Source organism: Myotis brandtii, unplaced genomic scaffold, assembly GCF_000412655.1.
Source record: "Myotis brandtii unplaced genomic scaffold, ASM41265v1 scaffold668, whole genome shotgun sequence".
Classification (NCBI taxonomy): Eukaryota; Metazoa; Chordata; class Mammalia; order Chiroptera; family Vespertilionidae; genus Myotis; species Myotis brandtii.
In genome coordinates this window covers 3,359,490-3,369,718 of record NW_005370597.1, presented here as the reverse complement: position 1 = coordinate 3,369,718, position 10,229 = coordinate 3,359,490, and the positions used below count along the sequence as shown (strand labels likewise).

Below are 10,229 nucleotides of genomic sequence, written 5' to 3'. Positions count from 1 at the left end.
CGGGCCTGCAGCGTCAGCTCAAAGGCGCGCAGCTGCTCGTGGTCGAAGGCGCGCTGCGCGAACACCACCCCGCTGTGCGCGCTCACGGACACGTAGGACGACAGCGCCCGTGGCTCCAGGTCGCTGGCCACGATGGAGTAGGACACCTGGCCGTTGGGTCCCAGGTCGGGGTCGGAGGCGCTGACCTGCGCGATGGAGGCCCCGGGCGGGTTGTTTTCTGGCACGTGGACCAGGTAGGCTGACTGCTGGAAAACCGGGGCGTTGTCGTTGACGTCCCTGATGTATAGTGTGACGCTTCTGCTGGAGGAGAGGGGTGGCTTGCCTCTGTCGATGGCTGTGATGGTAACATTGTACTCCGGGGTCAGTTCTCGGTCCAGGGCCCCATCTGTCACCAGCTTGTAGTAGTTATTGGCGGAAGATTGAATTCTAAAAGGAACGTCCTCTTTTATGAGGCATATGATCTCCCCGTTTTCTCCGGAATCTTTATCGTGTGTTTTGAACAAAGCAATCACCGTCCCGGGCTCTGCATCCTCGGTTATGGAACTAGACACCGAAGTGAACACCACCTCTGGGGCGTTGTCATTCTCATCTAGAATTTCGAGTATAATTTTACATTTGGTGGCCATGCCTCCGCCGTCCTTGGCTTCCATGATTATGGTATAACTGCTACTGATTTCGAAGTCTATAGGGTTTTTGGATTTAATTTCTCCACTTTGATGGTCTAGCGTAAACATACTTCCAACATCTCCTGGTGTTTTGAAGGAGTACCTGATCTCCGCATTGATGCCCTCATCCTGGTCGGTGGCTGTCACCTTTAGCACAGAGGTGCCTGGGGGCAAGTTCTCTGGAAGGCTAACTCTGTACACATCCTGACTGAACACCGGGGCGTTATCGTTGGCGTCAGTAACCTCAATCCTAATTTGAGTGGTGCCGGTTCTGACCGGGTCACCTCCATCCACCGCTGTCAGGACCAGGAGATGGGAGCTCTGTTGTTCCCGGTCCAGGGGCCTTTCTAACACCAATTCCGGGGCATTCTTGCCTTCAGCTTTATCCTTTACCATTAGAGAAAAGTGCTCATTATAGCTGAGTTGGTAACTCTGGAGAGAGTGAGGCCCTACATCTGCGTCTATAGCAGATTCCAATTCAAACCGAGCTCGTGGAGTTGCAAATTCATTGATTTGTAAAACAGTGCTATTTTGGGGGAAATGAGGTGGATTGTCATTTATATCTTCTATCATCACGTTTACGTGAAAAACATTTAGAGGGTTCTCTGCTACAATCTCTAAGGGCACGACACACACAGGGTTTTGAGCGCAGAGCGATTCCCGATCTATTCTGTCACTCGCAAGTAAGTTCCCATTCTCCGTGTTTATGGCAAAGTATTGTTTCTCTGCACTAACTCTGAGGTTGCGGGTCAATAAATCCCGTACCCGCAGCCCCAGGTCCTTAGCGAGATTCCCCACTACAGAGCCCCTGGCCATTTCTTCCGGAATAGAGTAGCGGATCTGCTCGGAGAGCGCCCCGCAGAACAAAGGCAGCAGGAAGAGAAAGAGTACTTGCCACCGCCGCGGGGTCCTGCTCCTCTGCTTCGCCCTGGTTCCCATCCTTCCGAGCCCTACTGCAGCCTCTGGCATTGAGAAGATGCTTTCTTTACAAATTGTGTTTAAATATCTACTTCCACTGCGTAGAAAACTCAAGGCTCCCAGTTTGAAGGCATCCCAGTCGGTATTCCGGAATCAGATTTGCCGAGCAGTGAGCCCGAGTCCGGACCCCTCGCCTTTCTACTTGCTTTTGTGACTGCGCAGAAAACACCCGGTGGATCCTGGACTCCAGCTCTTGCAGCAGTTGGCCAACAGCGGCGCCCAGAGTCTGCTTAGAAAACTGCAGGCAGAAGCCTTGCAAATAATGGGATTCGGTATTCCAACAGCTAGCTATGTTGGACTGATGTCTAGGAAAGGAGGCAATTAGTGCGTTTTGGATGTGTCTGTTTTCCAGTGTTTACTTCAAAAGAAAGTTCCCTAGAGATGGGATCCTATAGAAGAGCCATAAACCCACCATTGAGAAAAGTTTGTCTTTTTCAAATCAGAGGCAGTGCAGATATTGGAAGAACAAAGCAAAGTCTTCTCTCCAGACTTAGAACAAAGACCACGTGAGAAAATAGCCCCACCAAGTGGTATGGGGAAATTTTGACAGCCATGAAATGACACCTAGTATTAGATTCAATCTTATGTACAGATTAATTTCCCTCCTCTATTTATCAGGAAACTGGGGGAGCTTAAAGCTATATAGGTTGTACTCAGGATAAGGATGGCCAATGACATCAAGTCTTCCTTGTTACTTATAAAAGAGATTTATGAAAGGGATCATTAAGTGTTTCACACTTACATCATAAACAATATAAAAGAATACCCTAGTAGGTTACCATAGGAATTTAATGTCATGAAATGTGAGGCTGTTTTATTTGTCCTTTTATTTAAATGGGCCATATGTTGCACTTTATTACTATCTCTGAGTCAAAATAATCTTCTTTTTTAAAAATATATTTTATTGATTTTAGAGAGGAAGGGAGAGGGAGAGAGAGATAGAAACATCAATGATGAGAATCATTGATTGGCTGCCTCCTGCACGCCCCCTACGGGGGATTGAGCCTGCAACCCAGGCATGTGCCCTTGGCCAGAATTGAACCTGGGACCCTTCAGTCCACAGACCCACGCTCTATCCATTGACCCAAATCAGCTAGGGCCAAAATAATCTTCTTAATCTCAAGTTTCAAAGCCAACCTTTTCTATTTTCTAGGATCTTGGTTGCCAGCTCCTAACTAGTTCAGACTACATTTTTTAAAATGTTTTTATTGATTTTAGAAAGAGAGGGAGAGGAAAAGAGAGAAACATCAATGTGAAAGAGAAACATAAATTAGCTCCCTCCTGAATGCCCCCCACTGGGGATTGAGCCAGAAACCCAGGCATGTGTCCAGACCTGAATGGAATCTGCAACATTTTGGTGCAGGGGACAACGCCCAACCAACTGAGCCACACTGACTAGGGCCAGACTACATTTAAAAAAATATGGAACATCTCCCTCTTCCAGCAAAATACCTCATATCCTTTTTATTCATATAATTTCAGTTCAAGTAAAATGTGTTAAATCTTTTTTCTCAGTTTGGAATTCCACAAGCATAATTCTATCCCTAGATGCTCAAAACACACTAACATTTTCTTGACGTCAAGACAAATTTAGGCATTTGTTGTAAGACTTTCCTTTCCTACAGTTGAAATTCTTTTCACCCAAACATTAGATACTCTATGTAGAGTTAATTACTAAGGCCAACTCCTAAAGGAGAAAGGAAAACTGGAAAGGGAACATGATTATGTTAGTAATTTGGAAAGAATATCTAGAAGTAGTGGTGTGAGCATGAGGAGCCGTAGTGATTATGGAGATGATTCCTGTGGTCTAATACCCTAGATAGGTCTCCGCTCCTTGACTTTCTTAGACCTTGCTTCAGATAACACATGTGTTAGTAGGTAACTCCTAGGGCAGTGGTTCTCAACCTTCCTAATGCCATGACCCTTTAATATAGTTCCTCATGTTGTGGTGACCCCCAACCATAAAATTATTTTCGTTGCTACTTCATAACTGTAATTTTGCTACTGTTATGAATCGTAATGTAAATATCTGATATGCAGGATGTATTTTCATTGTTATAAATTGAACATAATTAAAGCATAGTGATTAGTCACAAAAACAACATGTAATTATATATGTGTTTCCCAATGGTCTTAGATGACCCCTGTGAAAGGGTCGTTCGACCCCCAAAGGTGTCGCGACCCACAGGTTGAGAACCGCTGCCTAGGGCTTCAATAACAAGTTGGTTATAAATATAAGAACTGAGTATACTTAGATATAATACAAAGGGAGTTTATGAAGGAAATAAAGAGGGAGTCCATGACTTGCTGGCATATTGAAAACAAACAACAAAATCTAGAGGAATACCCACTCCATCTCTTATATTCACAACTATTCCATATGAATAAATCTGAAAAATGTAGACATGTTGAACAGATTTGAAAATAACTTTCTGAGGGGCAGTGGATCAAAAATAAGCATTCCTGTGTCTTTACACTTTAAAAAATCTTCAACACACACTAAAGTACAAGTAAAAGAATAAAAGGAAATAGCACCAGTTCAACAATTCAATTATTTCTTCAGAACTATCTAATGCACTAACTGTAGAAATAGAAAGATGTCTAGAACTTAAGGAAAAAAGTGTGTTTTATATTTCCTCTCACAAGGGAAGTCTAGTAATTAAAAGACAGTCAACATGTCTGTTTTGGTGGAATAAATTAATGAGACAAAGTTGAAATAATCAACAGGATCTAAACATATTACCAGCCATCAAAAATGAAAATATAATTCTTTTTGTGCTCAGAGAAAAGTTTACATGTGTAAATGTGGACATATGTGTGACTGTGTATATAGATAGATAAGAAAAAGAGCTAGAGAGAATATGCTATTGAATCAACAGGGTCAAATCTGGTCATTAGAAGTAAAGCAAATAATGGTAGAATATAATTATAATCATGGAGGCAATGCAAAGTTGAAATAGGGAAATAAATATAAAGTGTTTGCAAATCATAACCAGTTTACATTGATAGCCACAGACACTGATAGAAAAATATTACTAAAATTCAATTTACTATAAAGCAAGCCGTAATAGCAACACTGGACCCTTGGACTCAAAAGAAAATATACCAAACTAAAAAAATGACTTTCAGAAAACCTTTTTGAAAAATGGTGGTAGTTTGAATAAAGGTAAAATACACAAACGCACATGTATTGCTTGAAGTCTGTATGAACTGAATATGCCCCCCCGCAACAGTTTTCATAATAGGCTTACCAAAAGAGCCACTTAACAGACTTGTGCAGAGACACTAATAATTGGAAGGCAGGAAAAAAATCTCACCTGATTACTTGTAGGATTACTTTTGCCTATACTGGTAACTGAATCTTCAACTATCAAGAGAGGCTCGCTTTTCCCACAGCTCTCCTGGCTGATGAGCGTGTCCGCATAGTTGGGTTGTGGGAAGATCAGGTGACTCTTCCCAGAGTCTGCAGTGAGAGAGACCTCGTGCGAATAGGTCTGCAGGAAAGCCTGCACCCCGTCCACACCCACAAAGTGGGAAGCAGGCACGCCTGCAAACCCGCCTCCAGAAGCCTGGAGCAAGCGCGATGTGTGCCAGCGCCTCAGCCTGAGCGCCAGCAGAACGATGACAAAAGCAAGAAAGACGCAGGAGACCACCGCCACCGCCATCACCAGGTACAAGGTGAGGCCTGAATCGTCAGGGTTGGTGGGAGACTCAAGGCTGCCCAGGTCTGCCAGGACCTCTGGGATACTGTCGGCTATAGCCACAGTGAGTGTCACGGTGGCAGAGAGAGGAGGTTGACCATGGTCTTGAACCGCCACCACCAGGCTCTGCTTGAGTGCGTCTCTGTCCAGCAGGGCCCTTGCCGTTCGCACCTCTCCTGTGTGCAGCCCCACTGTGAAGAGCCCTGGCTCACTGGCCTTGAGCAGGCGATAGGACAGCCAGGCGTTCTGGCCTGAGTCTCTGTCCACTGCCACCACCTTGGTCACCAGGTAGCCAGGCTCTGCAGAGCGGGGTGCCAGCTCCACACCAGTGGAGCCATCAGTGGGGAGTGCAGGGTACAGGATCTCTGGTACGTTGTCGTTCTGGTCCAGCACAAATATGCTCAGGGACACGTTGCTGCTGAGTGGAGGGTCCAGCCGTAATAGCAACACTGGACCCTTGGACTCAAAAGAAAATATACCAAACTAAAAAAATGACTTTCAGAAAACCTTTTTGAAAAATGGTGGTAGTTTGAATAAAGGTAAAATACACAAACGCACATGTATTGCTTGAAGTCTGTATGAACTGAATATGCCCCCCCGCAACAGTTTTCATAATAGGCTTACCAAAAGAGCCACTTAACAGACTTGTGCAGAGACACTAATAATTGGAAGGCAGGAAAAAAATCTCACCTGATTACTTGTAGGATTACTTTTGCCTATACTGGTAACTGAATCTTCAACTATCAAGAGAGGCTCGCTTTTCCCACAGCTCTCCTGGCTGATGAGCGTGTCCGCATAGTTGGGTTGTGGGAAGATCAGGTGACTCTTCCCAGAGTCTGCAGTGAGAGAGACCTCGTGCGAATAGGTCTGCAGGAAAGCCTGCACCCCGTCCACACCCACAAAGTGGGAAGCAGGCACGCCTGCAAACCCGCCTCCAGAAGCCTGGAGCAAGCGCGATGTGTGCCAGCGCCTCAGCCTGAGCGCCAGCAGAACGATGACAAAAGCAAGAAAGACGCAGGAGACCACCGCCACCGCCATCACCAGGTACAAGGTGAGGCCTGAATCGTCAGGGTTGGTGGGAGACTCAAGGCTGCCCAGGTCTGCCAGGACCTCTGGGATACTGTCGGCTATAGCCACAGTGAGTGTCACGGTGGCAGAGAGAGGAGGTTGACCATGGTCTTGAACCGCCACCACCAGGCTCTGCTTGAGTGCGTCTCTGTCCAGCAGGTCCCTTGCCGTTCGCACCTCTCCTGTGTGCAGCCCCACTGTGAAGAGCCCTGGCTCACTGGCCTTGAGCAGGCGATAGGACAGCCAGGCATTCTGGCCTGAGTCTCTGTCCACTGCCACCACCTTGGTCACCAGGTAGCCAGGCTCTGCAGAGCGGGGTGCCAGCTCCACACCAGTGGAGCCATCAGTGGGGAGTGCAGGGTACAGGATCTCTGGTACGTTGTCGTTCTGGTCCAGCACAAATATGCTCAGGGACACGTTGCTGCTGAGTGGAGGGTCCCCACTGTCCTGTGCCATCACTTGTAGCTGCAGGTCTCTGAACTGCTCATAATCGAAGGAGCACAGTGCATACAGGATGCCAGTGTCTGAGTTGATAGAGATGTAGGAGGACAGGGGAGCTCCCTGGATGGTGTCCTGGACTAGGGAGTAAGTGACCCGGGCATTTTCTTTGCTGTCCAAGTCAAGTGCAGTCACTGAGAAGAAGGAGGCTCCCCTGGGGTTGTTTTCAGGAATATAGGCGGAATAAGAGGAGTGAGCAAAAGTGGGTGGGTTATCGTTGTCATCTGCTACATTCAATGAAATATGAGTTTTTGTAGACAAGGGTGGACTTCCATGATCTGTAGCTGTCAATGTTATATTGTAGCTCTGGACCTGCTCTCTGTCCAGTGCTCTGTTTGTTACCAACTTGTAATAATTTCCATAAGTCTTTTCTAAATTAAAAGGCAGATCGTTAGGAATGAAACAAGAAACTTGACCATTTTCTCCAGAGTCTTGATCTTGCACGTTTAGAAGAGCAATTACTGTACCCGGAGGAGAGTTTTCCAGCACTGAGTCAGTAGAAGACGTGACAGTTATTTCTGGAGCATTATCATTCACATCCACAACTGTGATCAACATCTTAGCAGTGGTCCAGAGACCTCCACCATCTTGGCCTTGAATCTCCATCTCATAGAACCTGTATTTCTCAAAATCCAGAGGCCCCTGTATTGAGACTTCTCCAGTTCGAGAATCCAACTGGAATATTTCAGAAGCTTTGCTTTCCATGTCCCGGAACGAATACACCACTTCCCCGTTGACTCCCTCATCTGGATCAGTTGCGTTTACCACGAGCACCCGAGATCCAGAGCTGAGGTTCTCAGGAACACTCACTCGATACACAGACTGTGTAAACTTTGGGGTGTGGTCATTGACATCGAGGACCACCACACGAATGGGAACAGTGCCCCGGCGGATGGGGTCTCCTCCATCTAAGGCTGTGAGGAGGAGGTGGTGGGCAGCCTCTTTCTCCCGGTCCAGGGTCCCCTCCAGCACTAGCTCTGGATTCTTGGCTCCATCAGTTATGCCTCCAACTTGTAAGGAAAAGTAGCTATTAGGGTTGAGCTGGTAGCGCTGAAGGGAGTTCATTCCTACATCTGGATCCCTGGCGTTAGGAAGGGGAAATCGCGATCCCGGAGTTGCGTGTTCATTGACTTTTATCTCTACTTCCTCCTCCTCGAAACTGGGGGCGTTATCATTAATATCCATTATCTCCACTTCCACTCCGTAAATCTTCAGGGTATCTTCCACAAGTATCTCCATATTTAAAAAACAGGAGGACGCCGTCTCACAGAGCTCCTCCCGATCTATCCTACCTGCGGTGACCAAGCTGCCACTTCGCGGATGCAGAGCGAAAAGCTGCGTCCTACCTCTGGAGACGATGCGGACGCGGCGCTCCGCCAGCTCCCAGGGCTCCAGCCCCAGGTCCTTGGAAATATTGCCCACGAAGAAGCCTTTGTCTGTCTCCTCTGGCACCGAGTATCGGATCTGTCCGGCCCCAAACTCCCGCAGCGTCCCCAGGAAAATGTACAGTAGCACCAGCCCGCTGCGGTCCAGGCGTAATAGCTGATTCGCCATGGCAGTGACTGAGCCGATATTCCGAGGTTTCTTGAGCCGGTTTGTCCTGACTCAGCCTATGTATCTACAAAGTCCCGGGCCGACTGCATCCAAATATATCGGAGAGCGAAGGAAAGTCCGTACTTTAAGTTTCCAGCATCAGGATCTGTGAGTATCCATCTCTCTCCGCTTTGTGTTATAGAGGTAGGGGAGGGAGTGACTCTGTAGCTTGCAACTTCCCATTCCCTGGTTGGTGAACAGCGGCGCCTAGAGCCCAAACTTATTATTGCAACGAGTAAGAAAATCCAACAAATGTGCCTGTTCTATAATAAATACACTCACCTTTCCCAGAATCATTCCTACTGCATATGTAAAGCTTAAATTTCAGACAACAGTTATATGATGTGATTTACGAGTTAACCAAGAGCACTTTTGGAAAGATTAATTTTTAAATTTTTTAAATTTTAACAATTTAATTTTAACAATTTTTAATTGTTTTAAAATTTTAAAAAGTTTTCAAATATTACTGGAACTGAACACTTGCAGGTTAGATTTGGTCCCTATTAATTTTTACCAACTGAAGAGAATAGCATTTGTTGATGTGGAACTAGCACGGTCCTGACAAAATCATCAGATAGGATGCATGGCGATACTTCTTACTAATGGTTTTTTAAAATATATATATATTTTATTGATTTTTTACAGAGAGGAAGGGAGAGAGATAGAGAGTTAGAAACATCGATGAGAGAGAAACATCGATCAACTGGCTCTTGCACATCTCCTACTGGGGATGTGCCCGCAACCCAGGTACATGCCCTTGACCAGAATCGAACCTGGGACCTTTCAGTCCGCAGGCCGACGCTCTATCCACTGAGCCAAACCGGTTTCGGCACTAATGGTTCTTTATTGAGAAAAATAAAGATGAAACATTTGAGAAGATTTGGATGGCATTAGGGTTATTTAAAATACCATTATATAAAATCTACCTGTATTCCATATCCTTAATTAAAAGGGATTCTATTTCATGAAAATTTCATGAGATTTCTCTGTATACCTACCTTAAAATGCATTTGAATATTAGAAGGATCGCAGCATTGTAAACTTGAGTCTTAACAGTGATACTCATAGGTCTGACCAAGGATTTATTTTAGAAACTCTAGCAAGAGATTGAACATAGGATCTTGAAATAAAAGCACTATATTGATATATACTGGCATATTGGAATATAAAAAGCATTATTTTAACTACTTACCTGTTTAAAAGTCTTCTTATTTGCTTCAACACTAGGGGTTAGTATGCCAGCCAATAGCGCTAACGAGCTTTCTTTGTTGAGAGTATCTTGTTTAGCTGGACAATGATCGGCAGATGTGAGAAAATTTAATTCCGGGTTAGTTTGATCCCCAGGCACACACAGATTATAGGCATAAGGCAAAGTTCCCTCACTGTAGTTGGGGGGAATCTCTGGTCCAGACTTGGAGCAGAGAACAGACCCAAAGCAGCCCCCAGTGGCGGGGTTGTAAGAGCTTCGCAGGCGCAGAGCAATGGCTAGAATCACCGCGAGGAGGAAAAGCACGGAGATCAAGGCCAAGGCCACCACCAGATAAAACTGCAGCTCAGCCTGGGGGTCAGAGGGCGTGGGGTGGTCGTTGAGGTCTGGCAGCGCTTCTTGCAGGCTGTCAGCAAAGACCAGGAGCAGCGTGGCGGTGGCAGATAAGGGCGGGCGTCCCCCATCACGCACGGCGACCAGCAGCCGCTGGCGGGCCGCGTCCCTGTCGCCCAAAGCTCT

At 46.1% G+C, this 10,229-nt stretch overlaps 4 protein-coding genes across 13 annotated transcripts in view; all 4 read right to left on the bottom strand.

Moving 5' to 3' along the window:
* Positions 1-1,788, bottom strand: part of LOC102260763 (protocadherin gamma-B2) — a 2,338-nt gene extending 550 nt beyond the window's left edge. The window contains exon 1 of the mRNA XM_014528998.1: positions 6-1,788. Coding sequence (XP_014384484.1) covers positions 6-1,634 — 1,629 coding nt within the window. The 5' untranslated portion in view covers positions 1,635-1,788. The remainder of the gene's footprint in view (positions 1-5) is intronic.
* The window catches only part of LOC102248091 (protocadherin gamma-C4), a 162,808-nt gene that overhangs the window by 64,142 nt on the left and 88,437 nt on the right, over positions 1-10,229 (bottom strand). Inside the window, exon 1 of one of the 10 annotated variants that reach the window (XM_014529037.1) lies at positions 4,961-5,770. The exons of the other annotated variants lie outside the window; for them this stretch is intronic. Coding sequence (XP_014384523.1) covers positions 4,961-5,308 — 348 coding nt within the window. The 5' untranslated portion in view covers positions 5,309-5,770. Of the gene's footprint in view, positions 1-4,960; positions 5,771-10,229 lie in introns of those variants that run through there. 10 annotated transcript variants of the gene reach the window in all.
* Positions 5,920-8,861, bottom strand: LOC106723871 (protocadherin gamma-A11-like). Its single transcript, XM_014529047.1, has one exon. The coding sequence runs from the start codon at positions 8,462-8,464 to the stop codon at positions 5,981-5,983; it is 2,484 nt and encodes an 827-aa protein (XP_014384533.1). The 5' UTR covers positions 8,465-8,861; the 3' UTR covers positions 5,920-5,980.
* LOC102260469 (protocadherin gamma-B7) overlaps positions 9,755-10,229 on the bottom strand; it is a gene marked incomplete at its 5' end in the record, with an annotated part of 2,219 nt that continues 1,744 nt past the window's right edge. Inside the window, 2 exons of the mRNA XM_014528997.1 lie at positions 9,755-9,790; positions 9,999-10,196. Coding sequence (XP_014384483.1) covers positions 9,755-9,790; positions 9,999-10,196 — 234 coding nt within the window. The remainder of the gene's footprint in view (positions 9,791-9,998; positions 10,197-10,229) is intronic.

Excerpts from the sequence above, each read along its gene's own strand:
- LOC106723871 (XM_014529047.1), bottom strand. The coding sequence starts at position 8,464 with ATGGCGAATCAGCTATTACGCCTGGACCGCAGCGGGCTGGTGCTACTG.